The sequence below is a fragment of the Scyliorhinus canicula genome, chromosome 6, assembly GCF_902713615.1.
Source record: "Scyliorhinus canicula chromosome 6, sScyCan1.1, whole genome shotgun sequence".
Lineage (NCBI taxonomy): Eukaryota > Metazoa > Chordata > Chondrichthyes > Carcharhiniformes > Scyliorhinidae > Scyliorhinus > Scyliorhinus canicula.
This window is the reverse complement of record NC_052151.1, coordinates 85,904,047-85,925,180: the sequence shown is the minus strand read 5'-3', so window position 1 is coordinate 85,925,180 and position 21,134 is coordinate 85,904,047. Positions and strand designations below refer to the sequence as shown.

Below are 21,134 nucleotides of genomic sequence, written 5' to 3'. Positions count from 1 at the left end.
TGTGAAAATAGATAAGTCCCCTGGGCCGGATGGGATTTATCCTAGGATTCTCTGGGAAGCTAGGGAGGAGATTGCTGAGCCTTTGGCTTTGATCTTTAAGTCATCTTTGTCTACAGGAATAGTGCCAGAGGACTGGAGGATAGCAAATGTTGTCCCCTTGTACAAGAAGGGGAGTAGAGATAACCCCGGTAACTATCGGCCAGTGAGCCTTACTTCTGTTGTGGGAAAAGTCTTGGAAAGGTTTATAAGAGATAGGATGTATAATCATCTGGAAAGGAATAATTTGATTAGTGGTAGTCAACATGGTTTTGTGAAGGGTAGATCGTGCCTCACAAACTTCATTGAGTTCTTCGAGAAGGTGACCAAACAGGTGGATGAGGGTAAAGCAGTTGATGTGGTGTATATGGATTTCAGTTAAGCGTTTGATAAGGTTCCCCTTTGTAGGCTATTGCAGAAAATACAGAGGCATGGGATTCAGGGTGATTTAGCAGTTTGGATCAGAAATTGGCTAGCTGATAGAAGACAAAGAGTGGTGGTTGATGGGAAATGCTCTGACTGGTGTCCAGTTACTAGGGGTGTGCCACAAGGATCTGTTTTGGGGCCGTTGCTGTTTTTCATTTTTATAAATGACCTGGAGGAGGGCGCAGAAGGATGGGTGAGTAAATTTGCAGATGACACTAAAGTCGGTGGAGTTGTGGACAGTGCAGAAGGATGTTACAAGTTACAGAGGGACAGAGATAAGCTGCAGAGCTGGGCTGACAGGTGGCAAATGGAGTTTAATGCAGAAAAGTGTGAGGTGATTCATTTTGGAAGGAATAACAGAAAGGCAGAGTACTGGGCTAATGGTAAGATCCTTGGTAGTGTGGACGAGCAGAGAGATCTCGGTGTCCATGTCCATAGATCCCTGAAAGTTGCCACCCAGGTTGAGAGGGTTGTTAAGAAGGCGTACGGTGTGTTAGCTTTTATTGGTAGAGGAATTGAGTTTCGGAGCCATGAGGTCATGTTGCAGTTGTACAAAACTCTGGTGCGGCCGCATTTGGAGTATTGTGTGCAGTTCTGGTCGCCACATTATAGGAAGGATGTGGAAGCATTGGAAAGGGTACAGCGGAGATTTACAAGGATGTTGCCTGGTATGGAGGGAAGATCATATGAGGAAAGGCTGAAGGACTTGAGGCTGTTTTCGTTAGAGAGAAGAAGGTTAAGAGGTGACTTAATTGAGGCATACAAGATGATCAGAGGATTAGATAGGGTGGACAGTGAGAGCCTTTTTCCTCGGATGGTGATGTCCAGCACGAGGGGACATAGCTTTAAATTGAGGGGAGATAGATATAGGACAGATGTCAGAGGTGGGTTCTTTACTCAGAGAGTAGTAGGGGTGTGGAATGCCCTGCCTGCAACAGTAGTGGACTCGCCAACACTAAACGCATTCAAATGGTCATTGGATAGGCATATGGACGATAAGGGAATAGTGTAGAGGGAATTTAGAGGGGTTTCACAGGACGGCGCAACATCGTGGGCCGAAGGGCCTGTACTGTGCTGTAATATTCTATGTTCTATGTTCTATGATTTTCCAGATGCTTCCTAAGATATTTACTTTCAATGAAGATGTGAGCCATTGTTTTGGCTTATTACATGAAACCTGCGTGTTTGCTAAGCCTGCTTGTGAGAAAGAATCTGCATTTAATAATCCTGCTCTTTGCAGCTGCTAGTAACCTTTTGTGGGATCTTTCTCTGTATCCTCTCAGACCAGATATTGCCAGACTTCCATGTTTCAAATGACACATTTTTCTGTATTTTCAAGAACAACCTGAAGGGCTACACCACAAAAATGTAGAAGCTTAGCATAGAGGATGAAGTACTCCTTTGGGGACCCACGTGGTGGTCCCCAAACATAGGCGTGGCCCGCTCCTGATGGACCACAATGGACACCCAGGGGTGTCCAAGACAAAATATTCGCTTGCAGCTACGTCTGGTGACCTGGCATCAACGCGGACATCGAGCGGGTGGCCCAGTGCTGCGTTCAGCATCAGGCACACCAAAGGTTGCCTCTTGCAGTCCTGCTCCACCCCTGGCAATGACCGGGTCATCTGTGGTCTCGCCTACATTTAGACTTTGTGAGCCCCTTTCAGGGTGTAATGTTCTTCATCCTCGTCGATGCCCACTCCAAGTACATGGAGGCCCTCAAGATACAGGCGATGATGGCTCAGGCCAGTACAGAGCAACACCAGCACATTTTCAGCACACACTACATACCGGAGTTGTTGGTGTCAGACAATGATACGGTTTTCACGAGTGCAATATTTGTAGCGTTCGCATTCTCCAATGCGATCCATCACGTGTGGACCGCCCTGTACCACCTGTCTTCGAACGGGTTGGCCGAGCGGGTGGTGCAAACTTTTAAGCTTGGAGTGAAGAAGCAGACTTTGGGGTCCTGGGAGAACCACTTGGCCAGGTTCTTATTCTGCTCCGGCCGACCCGCTTGCCATGACAGGCATGGTGCCAGCTGAGATATTGATGGGTTGCCGCCTCTGTACCCGGTCAAGTGTTGTCTTGCTGGATATAGGCAGGAATGTCGGCCATGCTCAGGACCCAACCGCACCCAGCTGCGCCGGTTCACCCTTGGAGACGCAGTATACATCCAAAATTTCAGCAACGGAGCTCCTTGGATCCCGGGCATCGTGTTGGCGAAAACATGCCCTGTTTTCTACCAGATACAGGCACTGGGCCGCCATTCTAATCGTCACATGGACCACTTTCGTAGCTGCGTGCCAGATGCTCCAGCCGTACTGGTCGTTGATTCGGACATCCCAGCGCCGTCGCCTTCGCCACTGTCCCTGCCACCCCTGTTGCCACCACCGGCCCGGCACAGCCGTCTATTGAAGATTCAGGGATCTTTTTGAGGATATTGGGATGGCGGACGAGGAACCAACGAGCTCTGACTGGGAAACCGAGATGGACATTGCACCACTGCCAGAGGCATCCGTGCCGGCTCTCATGGCCACACCCTCAGCGCCGCCATAGCCCAGATGCTCTTCATGCAAACACCGCTCCCTAATTCAATATACGCCTCCTGACATCGCGCGACGTTAGCCTGAACGCCATCGACAGGGAAAGCAGTCAAAAGGCCTGGCACATTTACCCATGGATATGGACATTGCTCCAGACTTAGGGGGGAAAGGAGTGTTATAAACCCAATGGAGGTCCTGGGATCAGGACCATACGGTTTCCCATGACCCGCTGGAATATGAACAGCCCCTTTAAGGGGACGGGCCTTCCCCTTAACAAGGAGAGCCCCAACTCACATTGAAAATACCAGCCTGGATGCAGGTCAGGGAAGGAGATCCTTCAGGGAGTGGAGGTGTTTATATTTGTATCGTAATAAACCTTGTTTGCTAATTTCTACCTATCGTCTGTGTCCTGCTTACCGTGGATTCACAGTCCAGCCAAGAGGATAGCAGCAAGTAAGCCAGCTCCAAGGTTCACAGAGGGCATCCTGACATGGATGTTGGATGGTTTAGAAGAGAAGAGCACAGTTGCTTACCCGCAGGTCGGGCAGGAGATATTGGGAGCGTCCAGTCCATCTGACTCGCCCCCCCCCCCCTCCCCCCCAACCCCCGCCCTCCCTCCCCCCCTTCCAGAGACCGAGGCACCTCCGGCCAAGCAGACAAAACAGGGCGGCACCACAACACTTGGGCCACCTGCCAGTAGGCCAGGTCCTGGCCCTCCAGAGGACACACGCCCAGGTCATCTCAGGCAGCAGGGTGGGGGCCCTGGGGGAGGGGTGGGGTGGTAGGAGGAGGTGAAGTCCTTGGCACATTGTTTCCGAGGCACTAAGCCTGCCAACCCTCTCACCAAAAGCTAAAGTTCAGCCTTGGATGTAGTTCTGTGGGGAGCTGATGGTGAAAAGGGTTAACTCCTGAGCGCCAATCAGTGTCACAAGCACAAATCTCAGTTTACCAACTGGGCATAATTGTTTCCTCCCCAGTGCGAGGCTGTTCTAATAGAAACCCTTGTAACTCGAGTAGCAGCCATCTGGGAGCTCATTGCTGACATCCCTCCATAAGAAAAACCACTGCATAGTAAATCGTCAACTGCACCCACATCCCCCCCCCCCCCATCCACAAGGGGGGAAGCTCAACAAGCAGAGTCATGTGGGCACCCACCCACCCAACCCAGCTGGCAAGGCTGGCATGACACAGAACAAAAGTCCCCCTGCCCCAGCCTCGATCTCGCACCACTCCCCCGTGGATTTACAGACCCCGTGAGTGGACTTACAGACCCCTGCAATGTCAATCACCACTTCCTGGAAACGACACTCATCTTGGTTGCCTTCCCCTCCAACAGAGCTGTCCAGTGAGCGGAGTTGCTGGGTTACGGGGATAGGGTGGAGGCGTGGGCTGAAGTGGGATGCTCTTCCCTGAGGGCCGGTGCAGACTCGATGGGCCAAATGGCCTCCTTTTGCACTGTAAATTATATATCAGGTCATGGTGCCAAATTACCATTTTACAAAAGCAGTAGTGATTTGCGCCAGTGTGACAGCACCGGCTGGGTGGGAAGATACAACGAGGGTGGATGATGTGTTGTGACACTCGTTAATAAGGTGGTAATGCATGTAAATCAGGCTCACACTCTTCCTGGGCAGCAACCCGAGTGCATCATCAGAGGGGCCCTGGGAAGATTGCAAACTGAAACTCACCGTCGAGAATCGCATTTTCTGCATCTCGCAAGATTTAGTGTCCTATAACGGGAATTACGCTCATGGCTAACGTGACCGCTTAATCTTAAGCGTTACAAGATCTCAGCACCAACATGATTTAATATAAAATCAGCATAAAACAGTAATCTCACAGTTGATTAGTACTGCTCAAAATTACAGGATGGACTTGAAGTAAGTAAAAGTATACACATGGTGGCGCTATTAAGCCTCCCTTGAATAAAACTGCACAACCACTTTCCTCGCACAGCAAGCTGACTGCAGTTTCCAGCAGTTTTGTCTCCCTTTGCATTGCTGGTTTGTCTCAAGAATACATCTGCAGTGAGTCATAATACTGTGATCAGCTTTGCTGTTTCTCTTCCTGAACATTAATCTGCCCTTGCACATCATATCCTTTGCACTTGCTCTCTTACCTGTTACACCGTGCTTTCTTTCTGCGTTCAAAATGACAGCAGCTTGTATTTATCTCATGCCTTCAAAGTCCCAAGGTAATTTCCGAGAGCGTTGCCGTCAAAATTTGACACCAGCCAAATAAGGAGATAATGGACCAGCTTGTGCTGTCAAAATGATGCTGAGGGTGACACAGTGGTCAGCACTGCTGCCTCACAGCACCATGGATGGGGATTTGATTCCAACCTCCGATGACTGTCTGTGTGGTGTTTGCACGTTCTCCCCGTGTCTGCGTGGGTTTCCTCCGGGTGCTGCGATTTTTAAAAATAGAATTTACAGTGCAGAAGGAGGCCATTCGGCCCATCGAGTCTGCACCAGCTCTTGGAAAGAGCACCCTACTCTAGGTCAACACCTCCACCCTATCCCCATAACCCAGTAACCCCACCCAACACTAAGGGCAATTTTGGACACTAAGGGCAATTTACCATGGCCAATCCACCTAACCTGCACATCTTTGGACTGTGGGAGGAAACCGGAGCACCCGGAGGAAACCCATGCACACACGGGGAGGATGTGCAGACTCCGCACAGACAGTGACCCAAGCCGGAATCGAACCTGGGACCCTGGAGCTGTGAAGCAATTGTGCTATCCACAATGCTACTGTGCAGCCACACCAAGTGCAGGTCCAGCACCTGCTGGAGATGTTCACAGATTTCCTCCCACAGTCCAAAGATGAGCAGGTTAGGTGGATTGGCCATGATAAATTGCCCCTTAGTGTCCAAAGGTTGGGTGGGGCTACGGAGGTAAGGCAAGAGATTGGGCCTCGGTAGGGTACTTTTTTGAAGGTTCGGTGTAGACTCAGAATCACAGAATACAACAGTGATGAAGAGGCCCTTCGGTCCATTGAGTCTGCACTGATGCATAAAAGGCTCTGACTGGAATGCTACAAGAAATTTGCGACAGCACTGGCCCCGCACCTGCTGGAGATGTTCACAGATTTGCTACACTCGCTCAGGCCTCAGTCTCGCTAATACCTAAGAAAGACAAAGACCTAACGGAATGTGGGTCATACAGACCCATCTCACGACTAAACGTAGACGCCAAAATACTGGCTAAAATCCTAGCCAAAAGGCTGGAAGACTGCGCACCAGAGGTGGTCGCAGAGGACAAGACGGGCTTTGTCAATGGTAGACAGCTAACATTGAACATCAGGTACCGGCTCAACGTGATAATGACCCCATCTGGAGAGAGAAGGGTGATTGTCTCCCTGGATGCAGAAAAGGCCTTCGACAGAGTCGAGTGGAAATACCTCATAGAGGTACTGAAGCGGTTCGGGCTCGGATTAGGGTTCACATCCTGGGTGAAACTCCTATACAACGCTCCCATGGCAAGCGTACGGACAAACAACACCAACTCCCAGTACTTCCAGTTGCACAGGGGCACCAGACAGGGAGTCCCGCTGTCCCCACTGCTGTTCGCTCTAGCGATCGAACCACTAGCGATCGCTCTCAGAACAGCAGAAAACTGGAGGGGGATCCAAAGCTGAGGCAGAGAGCACAGAGACTCGCTCTACGTGAGATGACCTGCTCCTCTACATCTCAGACCCACAAAGCAGCATGGAAGGAATCATGCGCTCCTGAAAGAGTTTGGTGCCTTCTCGGGCTACAAACTCAACATGAGCAAAAGCGAGACCTTTCCGGTGAACACGGAAGGGGGGGGGGGGGGGGGGGGCAGCACTAATGGGACTGCCATTTAAACAAGCCCGACATAAATTCTGCTGCCTGGGGATCCAAATCACTCGTGACTGGATGGGGATCCACAAATGGAACCTGAACAGTCTGACAGAGGAAGTCAAAAAGGACCTGCAAAGAAGGAACACACTCCCACTCTCCCTCGTGGGAAGAGTCCAGACGATCAAAATGAACGTACTGCCCAGGTGCCTGTTCCTATTTAGATCTGTCGTGATCTACATCCCAAGGCCATTTCAACTCACTGGACAAACTAATCATGGCATTTGTATGGGGGAGGGGGGGGGGGGGGGGGAAGAATGCTAGGATCCCAAAGGAGGTCCTACAGAAAACAAAATCAAGGGGAGGGCTAGCCCTTCCAAACCTACAATTCTACCACTGGGCGGCGACAGCAGAACGAGTAAGTGGATGATGGATCAAGGAGCCAGAAGCCGAGTGGGTGCTTACTGAGGAGGTCTCCTGCAAGGGGACCTCCCTCCGGGCCCTCGCCATGGCGGCACTCCCATCCCCGCCCAAAAAACACTCTAGCAGCCCAGTGGTGGTAGCCACCCTCCAGACCTGGAACCAACTATGGCAACAATTTGGCCTGACAGATATGTCAGATAAAACCCCCAGCAACAACCATAAGCTCGCACCAGCACTCACTGATGCCACCTTCAAAAAGTGGAGACAGGACAGGGGGACACTGATAGTCAGAGACCTATACACCGACGGCAGGGTCAAAACACTGGATTAACTGAGGAAGAGATTTCAACAAGCTGGGGCAACGAACTAAGGTACCTGCAGCTTAAAAATTTCCTATGGAAGGAGACAAGGACGTACCCACGAGTACCGCGACAGACACACTAGAGGAATTACTGGATGCAAACATTCTAGGTAGAGGAAACTGTAGTGACATGTACGATCGACTGGGAGAGAGGGCTGACACCATACTGGACGCAACAAGGAAGAAATGGGAGGAAGACCTGCGGCTCGAAATAGGGTGGGGACTCTGGAGTGAAGCACTGCATAGGGTCAACTCCACCTCCGCGTGCGCAAGACTCAACCTAACGCAACAAAAGGTGATACATAGAGCCCACTTAACAAGAACCCGTATGAGTAGGTTCTTCACGGAGGTGGTGGTCAGATGTGAATGGTGCCAAGGGGGCCCAACCAACCATGCCCACATGGTCTGGTCTTGCCCCAGACTTGCGGGGTACTGGACAGCTTTCTTTGAGGCAATGTCCAAAGTGGTAGGGGTGAGGGTGGAGCCGTGCCCGAAAGTGGCGGTCTTCAGGGTATCAGACCAGCCAGATCTCTTCATGGGGAGGAGGGTGGATGCCCTTGCCTTTGCCTCCCTGATCGCCCGCCATAGAATCCTGTTTGGCTGACGGTCAGCGGCTCCACCCAAGCTGCAGACTGGCTGTCCGACCTCTCTGAATCTCTCCAAATGGAGAAAATCAAATTTGCCATCCGAGGGTCGGACAATGGCTTCCACAGAACGTGGGAGCCATTCGCCCAACTGTTCCGTGAAAAAAACAAACAAACAAATAAACAAATAGCCAAGAGCCAGGGGAAAGTAGCCAAAACATGAGAAAAGAAAAGGAAGGAGGGAAGGACCCAGGGTGGTGGGGAGCAGTGCAGGGGGGGGTGGTGGGGGGGGGGGGGGGTAGCTAAACTCAATAGTAAAGAAGGGGATCTGCAGGGAGAGAGGAGGGGGGTGGAGAAGGGCAGGGAAGGGGGGTGGGGGAGAAAGAAGGAAAGACAGGAGGTAAAGAACAATAGAGGGGAACCAGAGGGATAGGGAAAGATGAGGGAACACAAACTGGAAGAAGAGCAGGAAATGACGACCATGACAAACACCGCAGCAGAGAGTAAGAAAGTACAGGAGGCAGAAACGACAAACGGCCGAAGCAGAGGCAAACGCACAATACTTACAACAGTGAAAACAGAGCGGGAGAAGCAAGCAACATCATCAGGGGCCTAACCTAGGCGCTCCCCCCACCCAGATCCATTTATGTATTATTGGTGTGTGTACTCTCTTTGTGTTGAGAAAAAAGTATATATATGTAAAAATGGAAGAACACATCAGACTTGTATAAAGATATACTGTAAATGTCTCTCCAGTACCTCGATGCATTTACACTTCCCCAGTTTTCTCCCCCCACACCTTGTTTTTTTTCTTTACTCATTAGTTACGTGATTTTGCTAACCATATAGCATTGTTAGTTTTATCTTGTATGTACAATCTTTTCACTTAGTTTTACTTTTTAACAAAATTGGCTGGGCAGTCTCCTTCAGCACTGTCTGGATTCTATGATTCTATAATGTAATAGTCAATTTGATTTGCTTTGCTTTGATTTACTGTCACACATGTACTTAGATACAGTGAAAAGTATTGTTCTGCGTACAGTCCAAACTGATCGTTCCATCCATGAAAAACATAGGACATACGGTAGATATACAATGTAAATACATAGGCATTGACATCAGGTGAAGCATAGGAATGTACTTCTACTCAGTCGAGAATGTTCATGGAGAGATCAGTTCAGCCAATAAGAGGGTAATTCAGGAGTCTGGTAACAGCGGGAAAGAAGCTGCTTTTGAATCTGGTAGTGCGTGTTCTCAGACTTTTGTATCTCCTACCCGATGGAAGAAGTTGGAAGAGAGAATAACCTGGGTGGGGGGAGGTACTTTGATTATGTTGCCCGTTTTCCCAAGGCAGCGGGATGTGTAGACAGAGTCAATGGATGGGAGGTGTGTTCGCATGATGGACAGGGCTGTGTTCACGACTCTCTATAGTGTTTTTATAGTCTTTGGCCGGGCAGTTGCCACACCAGGCTGTGATGCAGCCACATAGGATGCTTTCTGTGGTGCATTTGTAAAAATTGTTAAGAGTCAATGTCGACATGCCAAATTTCCTTGGTTTTCTGAGGAAATATAGGCGCTGTTGTGCTTTCTTGGTTGTAGCGTCGATGTGGGTGGACCAGGACAGATTGTTGGTGACGCGCACATCTAGGAAATTGAAGCTGTCAACCATCTCTACCCCGGCACCATTGATATAGACAGGGGGTCTATGACAGGGGGTGTATGATATTTTGCTTCCTGAAGTCAATGACCAGCTCCTTAGTTTTGCTGACGTTGAGGGAGAGATTGTTGTTGTTACATCTTCTCTGTTATGGGGGGGGGGGGGGGGGGGGGGGTTCTCTGGTTAGGGGTCTGGTTGGGGTCTCAGGTGAGGAGATCTGATGGGAGTCTCTGATTGAGGTTTCTGGTGGGGCAGGTTCTGTTGGGGGTCTCTTCTGTGGGGGTCTGATGGGGCCACTGATGGGGTTCTGTGGTCAGGTAGTCTGATGGGGGTCTTTGGTAGGGATCTCTGATAGGGGTCTTTGATGGGGGTCCCTGATGGAAGTATGTGGTTGGGGGAGGCTGGTGGGGGTCTCTGGTGGGTGTCTCTGATGTGGGCCTATGATGGTTGTCTCTTGTGGAGGTCTGTGGTGGGGGGGGGGGGGATGGTGGGGTCTCTGGTGGAGGTCTCTGATGGTATCTATGGTGGGAGATTTCTGACGGAGGTTCTCTGGTGGGGGCATAGAATCATAGAATCCCTACACTGCAGAAGTAGGCCATTAGGCCCATCGAGTCTGCACCGACTCTCTGAAAGAGCACCCTACATACGCCATGCCCCCATCCTATTGGACCCGCCAATAGCGCACCCTCACTTCGGGAAATCCAATTGACAGCTGCAGGATCACAAGATCCTGCTACCAGCCAATGACAGGCCACCTCCCGCCTCCAAGAACACGCCGCGGGGAGGCCAGAAAACCTCACCCACAATATTTGTTTATTTTAGCTGCCACTTCCTTATTCACCTTTATCAGTTCTCTTGTTTCTGTCTGCAATGGGCTCTCATTTTTCTTTTCATTTTTCCCTTTTTACTTACCTGCCGAACCTTTTTGAGATGATTTCTATGTTTCTCGCGAGTTCTATTTTCCTGTTCTTGATCGGTTTCTTAAAATGCTCCCAATCCTCAGGTTTACTATTTTTTTGGCAATATTGTAAGCTTCGTTCTTTTTTTAAATAAATATTTTAAATGAATTTTACATTTGTACATTTTGCAGTCGACAAATGAAACAGTTATTATTTACAATTTACATATTTTTCATTTTGGCACTCCCACTCTGCCCACCTTGATTCCCCCACCCTGCCCCCATTCCCCCTCTCCCTTTTTCTGCTGTTTGGGCTCTGTCTTAAGCTCTTTCCTCTGCCATTGATGAGTTCTTATGGCTTTGTGGGTGGGGGGGGGGGGTCCTCTGGCCAGCCGCGCCGGTCTCTCTCGGGGTACCCTCCTGGTACATCCTTCGGTACCTTCCCCATTGTCCCCCCCCCCCCCCTCTTGTTCCTATCTGCTTTGTATGTCCCTAAAGGCTCCTATTGGTGCCCCCTCCCCCACCCTTCCTAACCATTATTGGCTTCAAATGGGTATTGGAACAGGCTGATGAATTGCCCCCATGCTTTGTGGAAGCCATTGTCCAACTCTCGGATGATGTATTTGATCTTTCAGATGGAGAAATTCCACCGGTCTGCCAGCCAGTCTGCAGCTGAGGGTGGTGTAGGTGACCGGCAGTCGAGCAGGATTCTCTGGCACATGATTAAGGAAGCAACTGCAAGGGTGTTGGCCCTCTTTCCCGTATGGAGTTCTGGCTTGTCCAAAACCCCAAGACTGCCACTCTCGGGCCACGTTTCCACCCTCATCTCCACAATCTTGGTCATCACCTCAAAGAAGGCTGTCCAGAACCCGACAAGTCTACAGCAAGACCAGAACATGTGGGTGTGGTTGGCCGGGCCTCCCTGGCACTGTTCATACTTGTCCTCCACCTCCGGGAAGAAACTGCTCATTCGGGTTTTGGTCAGGTGCACTCTGTGCACCACTTTAAACTGCATGAGGCTTAGCCTTGCGCAGGAGGAGGTGGAGTTGGCCGTATTTTGTGCTTCGCTCCAGAGTCCCCACCCTATTTCCGTCCCATGTTCATCCTCACATTTCTCCCTTGTTCCGTCCAGTGGTGCTCTAATCCTTTCTAAAAGTAGGCCGTATCTGTCCCCGCAGTTCTCATTTCCCATACTGTCTGCCTCCAGTAGTTCCTCCAGCATTGTGTCTCTTGGGGCTCCAGGGTATCTCGTCATCTCCTTGCAAAGAAAGTTTTTGACTTGTAAATGTTCGGTAGATCCCATCTCTCCGTCAGCTCTTCTAAGGTTGCAGGTCTGTCCCCCGTGTAGAGGTCCCTAATCGCTAGCATTCCCCTCCCGCATCCTGTCTCCACCTCTTAAAGGTGGCGTCGAGCACGGCTGGTGGGAACCTATGGTTGCCGTAGAGGGGGGCCAGGGTGGACACCTCAGTTAAACTGAAGTGTTGTCTCATCTGGTTCCAAGTTCACAGTGTTGCTACCCTACTGGTTTGGATGTGTGTTTTGCCGGCGAGGATGGGCGCTCTGTCGTGGTGAGGGCTCGGGTAAATGGTAAACCTTCCAGCTCTGTAGTTCCCCCACTCAAGTTAACCACTAAAACCTCACTTTTGCCCAGGTTGAGTTTGTAGCCCAAGGAGGCCCCAAACTCTTCCAGGAGCTTCATGATTTCCTTCAAGCCGTTCTGTGGGTCCAAGGTGCAGTGGAACATATCATTTGCATAGAGCGACACTCTGTTCTCTGCCTCCTCTTCAGATACCCTTCCAGCTGGTATCCCGGAGGGTGGTTGCCAGGGGTTCTATTGCCAGGCCGAATAGGAGTGGGGACAGTGGGCATCCCTGCCTTGTGCCTCTGTGCAGCTGAAAATATTCAGGGCTGGTTGTGTTAGTCCAAATGCTCGCGTTGTGGGCATTGTACAGGAGTTTCATCCACGGGGTGAACCCCGTCTCCAGCTCAAACTGCTCCATTACGTCGATGAGGTACTTCCATTCGACTCTGTCGATTTCTGCGTCCAATGAGACGATCATCTCTGGTGTTCACTCTCGCATGGAGTAGCATCTTTCTTTGATCTAATGCAATCTTTATCTTCTCTTGTTATTTGTTATTTGTTGTAAATGTGAATGTATCCAAGTTAATTTGGGAGGGATATTAGCACTTCCGGGTTTAGTGTTGGTACCACTGCTGCTTCTAAGTTACATAATTGATGTGGATTCAGGAACAGAATGCAAAGTCATCAAAACTGTGGACAGTGGAATTGGAAAAGGCAGCTCAAAAATTCTAAAAGGAGGACTTCCGGTTGCGGCTATGACTAGCTAAGCCGCACATTTGGAAGCTCCTGCAACAACGGTGTTTTTGGGCCAATTGGAGGGCCCCAACGGCGCTGAAAAAACGAATCCCGGTGGGGGAAGGTCCCCTGAGGAGAACTAGACCGATTTTATGGTCGGTACCCGGAGTGGAGCGGCAAGAAAAACGGCAGCAGCTCCCCAAAAAAAGCGGGGGAAGAAAATCAAAATGGCGGCCGGCGGTGCATCGGAGGAGTGGAAGAAATGGGCGGAGGAGCAGCAGGCCACTCTCCTCCGTTTTTTCACGGAGATGAAAGTGGAACTCTTAGAGTCCATGAACGCGACGGCCACCAGGTTGGTGGGAGCCCAGGCGATCCAAGAGGCGTCGATTAAAGATCTGCAGCAGGAGATGACCGCGAGGGAGGAGGAGGCCACAGTCATCGGGGCAAAGGTGGAGGTGCACGAGGCACTCCACATGAAGTGGCAGAGCCGCTTCGAGGAGCTGGACACTCGGATGAGGAGGAAAAATTTGAGGATCCTGGGCCTGGAAGAAGGCCTGGAGGGGTCGGATCTCCCGGGATATGTGGCGGAGATGTTGAGCTCCCTGATGGGGGAAGGGGCCGGTCCGGCGCCCCTGGAATTGGAAGAGGCATACCGGGTCATGGCCAGGAGGCCTAGGGCAAACGAGCCCCCGAGGGCGGTGCTGGTGCGGTTCCAGCGGCTAAGTGATCGAGAGAAAGTCCTGAGGTGGGCTAAAAGGGAGAAAAGCAGCAAGTGGCAGAACTCGACGGTAAGGGTGTACCAGGACTGGAGTGCGGAGGTGGCAAAGCGGCGGGCCCGGTACAACCGGACAAAGGCGGTGCTACACGCGAAAAAGATCAAATTTGGAATGCTGCAACCGGCGCGCTTGTGGGTCACCTACAAGGACCGACATCATTATTTCGAGTCCCCAGAGGAGGCCTGGACCTTTGTACAAGAGGAAAAGTTGGACACGAACTAAAACCTGGGAGCACCGGCGGTCGTAGCCGCCGGGGGACTCTTGATTGAGCAAGTGGCCCTTTTCTTTTTCAGGCCAGGTCGGAACTGGGTAACAGTTTCGTGGATTGTTTGGGGTGTTTTTTCTCGAACGGCTGACTTTTCTGAATATTTTGAAGGTTTCGAGTTGTTGGGTGTTTCTGTGTATTTGTACTGTTGAAATCTCTATGGTGGGTCGTTGGCTTCTTATGGGGTGTTTTTTCCCGTTTCCAATTTCCCTTAGTTATTTACCCCTCTTACCCTTTTTCTTTGGGTGCTTGGGGGGGTTTTGGTTCCTTTTTTTTCTTTTCGGGTTATGGTTATCTGCGGTTATTTATACTGTTTGATGGAGGGTGATGGTTGGGCACACTGTTAGTTGATAGTTAGTTAATTATTTTGTTATTTAAGTATGTAGTTAAGTATTTATGTATTTAGTTGCCATTGGGTATTTGTATTTATATTGTTAAGTTGGGGAGACGGGACGGGGGGGAGCGGGTTGATTATGCGGGTCTTTCTCGGGGGTTTTAAGGGGATCTTTCACGGGCGCAGATGGGATGAACCGGGAGGAGTCGGAATGTGGCAGGAGCAGCCGGGTCAGCGGAGACCAGCTGACTCTCGGGAGTACGATGTGGGGTACATCGCGGCTAGGAGGGGTCCTAGCCAGGGGGGGGGGGGGGGTGGGAAAGGGGGGGGGGGGAAGGGGGGGGGGGGCTGGGGGGGGGACACCGGGTTGCTGCTGGAAAGACCAGGGACGGGAAGGGGAGAGCCGGGGGGGGGGGGGGGGGGGGGGCCATCGCTATGGGAAGCGGGTCAGAAAAGAAGGGATGACCCGGGGCGAGCAAGGGACAAGACATGGCTAATCGACAGGGAGTAGGGACGGGTCGCTCTGCGACCCGATTGATCACGTGGAACGTAAGGGGGCTGAATGGGCCGGTCAAAAGATCAAGGGTCTTCTCACACCTGAAGGGACTGAAGGCTGATGTAGCAATGCTGCAGGAGACTCATTTGAGGGTAGCAGATCAGGTCCGCCTGAGAAGGGGGTGGGTGGGACAGGTGTTCCACTCAGGCTTGGATATCAAAAACCGGGGGGTGGCGATTTTGGTGGGAAAGAGGGTGTCGTTTGTGGCGGCAGAGGTGGTGGCAGACAAGGAGGGCAGGTACGTGATGGTGAGGGGTAGGCTGCAGGGAGAGAATGTGGTACTGGTAAATGTGTATGCCCCGAACTGGGACGACGCGGGGTTTATGAGGCGCCTGTTGGGCCTCATCCCGGGACTGGAGGCAGGGGGTCTGATCATGGGAGGGGACTTTAATACGGTGTTAGACCCTGGGCTGGATAGATCGAGCTCCAGGACGAATAGGAGGCCGGCAGCGGCAGAGGTGTTAAGGGGGTTCATGGAGCAGATGGGAGGGGTAGACCCATGGAGATTTGGTAGGCCTAGGGCGAGGGAGTATTCTTTTTTCTCCCACGTCCACGGAGTGTACTCTAGGATCGATTTTTTCGTATTGAACAGGGGGCTGATACCGAGGGTGCAGGACACGGAGTACTCGGCCATTGCGATATCGGACCATGCACCACATTGGGTGGACGTGGACATGGGGGAGGCGCGGGACCAACGCCCGTTGTGGCGCCTGGATGTAGGGCTGTTGGCGGACGAAGAGGTGTGCAGAAGGGTGAGAACGGGCATTGAGAACTATCTGGGTACGAATGACACAGGTGAGGTGCAGGTGGGGACGGTCTGGGAGGCCTTGAAAGCAGTGATTAGAGGAGAGCTGATCTCCATAAGGGCACACAGAGAGAGGAAGGAGAGGCAGGAAAGGGAGAGGCTGGTGGGGGAGCTCCTAGAAGTAGATAGGAAATATGCGGCGGCGCCAGAGGAGGGGCTATTAAGGGAGCGGCGTAGCTTGCAGGCCAGGTTCGACCTACTGACCACTAGGAAGGCGGAAATGCAGTGGAGAAGGGCGCAGGGTGCGGCGTATGAGTACGGGGAAAAGGCGAGCAGGATGCTGGCACACCAGCTTCGTAAGCGAGATGCAGCCAGAGAGATTGGGGGAGTGAGAGAGAGGGGTGGGGACGTAGTGCAGAAGGGGCAAGAGGTGAATAGGGTCTTTAGGGACTTCTATAGGGAATTGTATAGGTCTGAACCGCCGAAGAGGAGAGGGGGAATGAAGAACTTTCTCGACAAATTGGGGTTCCCAAAGGTACAGGAGGAGCTGGTGGAAGGGTTGGGGGCGCCGATAGAGCTGCAGGAGCTAATTAAAGGGATAGGCCAGATGCAGGCGGGGAAGGCGCCGGGGCCGGATGGGTTCCCGGTGGAGTTTTACAGGAAATTTGTGGACTTGGTGGGTCCAGTGCTGGTGCGAGCCTTTAATGAGGCGCGCGAGGGGGGGGTTCTGCCCCCAACAATGTCGCAGGCCCTGATCTCCTTGATTTTGAAGCGGGACAAGGACCCGGTCCAGTGCGGGTCCTACAGGCCCATCTCCCTCCTGAATGTTGACGCCAAGCTGTTAGCAAAGGTCCTGGCAACCAGGATAGAGGACTGTGTGCCAGGGGTAGTCCATGAAGACCAGACGGGGTTCGTGAAGGGACGCCAACTTAACACAAATGTCCGGAGATTGTTAAATGTGATTATGATGCCAGCAGTGGAAGGGGAGGCGGAGATAGTGGTAGCGCTGGACGCGGAGAAGGCATTTGACAGGGTGGAGTGGGAATACTTGTGGGAGACGTTGGAAAGGTTTGGGTTTGGGGAGGGATTTATCAAGTGGGTAAAACTGCTCTATTCAGCTCCGATGGCAAGTGTGGTAACAAACGGGAGGAGGTCAGAATATTTTGGGCTCCATCGAGGTACTAGGCAGGGATGTCCCCTATCTCCCTTACTCTTTGCATTAGCGATTGAGCCGTTGGCGATGGCACTGAGGGGTTCAGGGGGTGGAGAGGACTGACAAGGGGAGGGGAGGAACATCGGGTCTCGCTCTATGCGGATGATTTGTTGTTGTATGTGGCAGACCCGGAGGGGGGAATGCCGGAGGTAATGGGGATACTAGCGGAGTTCGGGGACTTTTCGGGATATAAATTAAATCTGGGGAAAAGTGAGGTCTTTGTAATACACCCGGGAGACCAAGGGGAGGGAATTGGGAGGCTCCCCTTCAAAAGAGCAGTTAAAAGTTTTAGGTATTTGGGGGTGCAGGTGGCAAAGAACTGGGGGACCCTCCACAAGTTGAACTTTTCCAGACTGGTGGAACAGATGGAGGAGGAGTTTAAGAGGTGGGACATGGTGCCGCTGTCGCTGGCAGGGAGGGTGCAGTCAGTTAAAATGACGGTCCTCCCGAGGTTCTTGTTTTTGTTCCAGTGTCTGCCCATCTTCCTCCCCAGGGCCTTTTTCAAGAAGGTAACGAGTAGTATCATGGGGTATGTGTGGGCACATGGCACCCCGAGAGTTAGAAGGGTCTTTTTGGAGCGGAGTAGGGATAGTGGAGGGCTGGCGTTACCCAACCTTTCAGGATATTACTGGGCGGCAAATACATCGATGGTACGAAAGTGGATGATGGAAGGGGAGGGGGCAGCCTGGAAGCGCATGGAGAGGGCGTCCTGCGGCAACATAAGCTTAGGGGCACTGGTAACGGCACCATGGCCGCTCCCTCCCACGAGGTATACCACGAGCCCAGTGGTGGCGGCCACCCTCAAGATCTGGGGGCAGTGGAGGCGACACAGGGGGGAAGTGGGAGGTCTGATAGGGGCACCACTAAGAGGGAACCACAGATTTGCGCCGGGAAACACAGGAGGGGGATTCCAGAGCTGGCAGAGGGCGGGTATTAGACAACTGAGGGACTTGTTTATAGAGGGGAGGTTTGCGAGCCTGGGAGAGCTGGAGGAGAAATTTGGGCTCCCCCCGGGGAACACGTTCAGGTACCTCCAAGTGAAGGCATTTGCCAGACGACAGGTAGCGGGGTTCCCCGCGCTCCCCGACAGGGGGGTGAGTGATAGGGTGCTATCAGGGGTCTGGGTCGGGGAGGGGAAGATCTCGGACATCTATAAGATTATGCAGGAGGTGGAGGAGGTACCAGTAGAGGAGCTGAAAGATAAGTGGGAGTTAGAGCTGGGGGAACAGATAGAGGACGGGACATGGGCAGACGCCCTGGAGAGGGTCAACTCGTCGTCGTCATGTGCGAGACTAAGTCTCATTCAATTTAAGGTACTGCATAGAGCCCACATGACGGGGACAAGGATGAGTCGGTTTTTCGGGGGGGAAGACAGGTGTATTAGATGTTCGGGAAGCCCTGCGAATCATGCACATATGTTTTGGGCATGTCCGGCACTGGAGGAGTTCTGGAAGGGGGTGGCAGGGACGGTGTCGAGAGTGGTGGGGTCCAGGGTCAAGCCAGGATGGGGACTTGCGATCTTCGGGGTTGGGGTGGAACCGGGGGTACAGGAGGCGAGGGAGGCTGGAATATTAGCCTTTGCGTCCTTGGTGGCTCGGAGGAGGATCCTGATTCAGTGGAGGGACGAAAGGCCTCCGAGTGTTAACACCTGGTTAAACGACATGGCAAACTTCATCCAATTGGAAAGGATCAAATTCGCCCTGAGAGGGTCGGTGCAGGGGTTTTCCAGGCGATGGCAACCCTTCCTAGACCTCTTGGATCAGAGATAGAAACTGAGGCCGTGACAGCAGCAACCCGGGAGGGGAGGGGAGGGCGGGAGGGAGGGGGGAGGGGGGGGGGGGGGAGGGGGGGAGAAAGACAAAGGAAGTACGGTAGCGGTGGTGGCACGGGCAAGGCCTGCCCGAGGACGCTGCTAGAAACGATAAGTTGGTCTGACTGTCGGTTCGCCGGCGGGGGGGGGGGGGGGGGGACGCGCGGGTAGGGGGGGGGGGGGGACTTTTTTTTTCTTTTTCTTGTTAAGTAGGGGGGTTTGACTTTGTTTTGTTATAATTTAAATGTGAATGTAGGGGGGGTTAAAATGTTTGTATTTTGAAAATTCAATAAAAATTATTTAAATAAATAAAAATTCTAAAAGAATTGGAGAAACTATATGGGTAGCACAACAAGTCATTGCTAACAAAGGTGTGGCACATGTTGAGTAGAAATAGATGTCACGCGTACTCTATGAATGAGTTTGAAGTGGCTACAATTGAAGTTGAATTTGACTTGGGGCATTTGGGACTAAACATGCACCAATCAACAAATGGTGTTGGAGACAAAGCTGAAATTGTAAAAGGAGAGGTGAATGAGGAAACAGACTGCATTCTGCACGCTAAGTCCGGTTCAGCTGCCAAGAAGCAAGAGAACAGGGTGGGGAGAGGACCAGAAAGGTTTCCAAACAAGGAACCCAGAAGAAATAGTTTACCCGATGGGCAGCATTTAACTGCAGGGACTTTTAAGCTTATTATTCATCAGATTTCTCACCTGATAGCCCGCATTACTGGCTGAATGCATGGCTGCCTGCCAGACAGGAAAACAAGCAAATAACAGAAGCCAGGTAGATGAGAGGAGCCACAAACCATAAGGCTGGTGATAGAGGGTGTCAATTATCAGGGAGGGGGTGGGGGGAAGGTGGAATCAGAGATTGTAGGGCTAGGATTTGGAGATCAAGGTGAGGGGGTGAGTATTGGAGATTGCAAGGGGTTATGGGTTGGAGATTACCAAAGTGAGGATCAGAGCTTCAGGTGAGGAGGAATTTCCTGTACAAGTATATTTTCCTTATGCATGTCTATTCGTTTGTTTACAAGGTACCTTCACGTTTTTGCCACATGTGCAGCTGGATTCTCCTTTCCTCAGATTAAGTGTTGACGCCGGGGCAGGATTTGTGGACTTCCACGACAAAAAAACTGGCGCCGCACCTGGACCGTTACCGTTGAGGAGCTAGCACCGGCGCCACGTGGCACACAATCTATTCCAATGATTGTGCGGGATTCACAGTCCGCGATTGACACTCAGGGGGCCGACAAGCTGCAGCCACCTATACACAGTTCACTCCCCACACTCACCATCCCAGTCAATAATCTGGCATTGTTTGTGCTGGTACGCGCCCATCCTGCTGATGGGTCGGCTGGGGCCAGAAGGCACCTATGGGGGTGCCCTTGGGGAAGACCCTGATGACCTGTGGCCTTAAGTTCACAGCGGGCAGTCAGCGGCGTGCGCAGCCGCATGGCTGTCTTGCAGGCTGCAGCAATGGTGTTCTGTGCCCCCCCCCCCCCCCTCCACAGCCCACCCCCCACAGCCTACCTCCTGGCCACTCCCCGCTACTACCCCTGGCCTGGTCAGAAACCTCCCGTCCAGCGGCACAATTGTCAGTGAACTATGGAGATATTGGACACTTTCAGTGCCCCCTCTCTCCCTCAGCATGTTTTACGATTTTTTAAAGTACAAGTGAACCTCGCCGTCGGTAATTCACCCCAGTGGAAGCGGAGAACAAGGGAGGCCCCGGAGAATACCGGGTCAGGCTGGCTAATGATATGCCAAGGGTGTTGTTTACTGTACGTGTGTCGGGAGTTCATTGAAGCCACATCGAGTTGACGGGGAATTGCAATTTGGCGTCAAAATCGGCACCCGCCATGAATTAGTCGTCAGAATCGAATTACCGCCTAATCATGTTTCCCGATTTCGGAGGCGCCGATGGTAAATCCCATCCGTGGTATCTTTAAGGGAACAACTTAAATGTTTGGTCTTCAGGCTGCTTCCTGAGTTACTGCATGTTAATGCACATGAGCAATTTACAGGGTACATTGTTGAAGGGATGAGTGTCAGCGATTGTGATGGAGTGGGGGCAGGGGTCAGGGATCCAAAGGGGTGGAAGGTCAGAGATTGCAGAGTTGGGGGTTTGCAAACCAGGGTGTGTATATGGGCCGTTGTAGAGCATGAGTGGTTTGGAGGACAGAGATTGCAGAGGTGGGTGTTTGAAATCCAGACAAAGCTGGGAGGCCACGTGGAATGAATATCAGAGACCTTAGGTGGGATGCAGAGGAAAGAATGTTTGAATTGGAGGAAACATTGCTCCTCTTGGCCTCAAACACAGTTACCTGATGGATTCAACCTTTGTTGTCTTATTTTACCT

At 51.8% G+C, this 21,134-nt stretch overlaps 1 protein-coding gene across 1 annotated transcript in view; it reads right to left on the bottom strand.

Moving 5' to 3' along the window:
- Positions 1-19,889, bottom strand: part of LOC119967287 (protein FAM162B-like) — a 121,285-nt gene extending 101,396 nt beyond the window's left edge. The window contains exon 1 of the mRNA XM_038799615.1: positions 19,814-19,889. Within this exon, the coding sequence (XP_038655543.1) occupies positions 19,814-19,832 (19 nt within the window). The 5' untranslated portion in view covers positions 19,833-19,889. The remainder of the gene's footprint in view (positions 1-19,813) is intronic.
- Between the last annotated feature and the right edge of the window lie 1,245 nt (positions 19,890-21,134).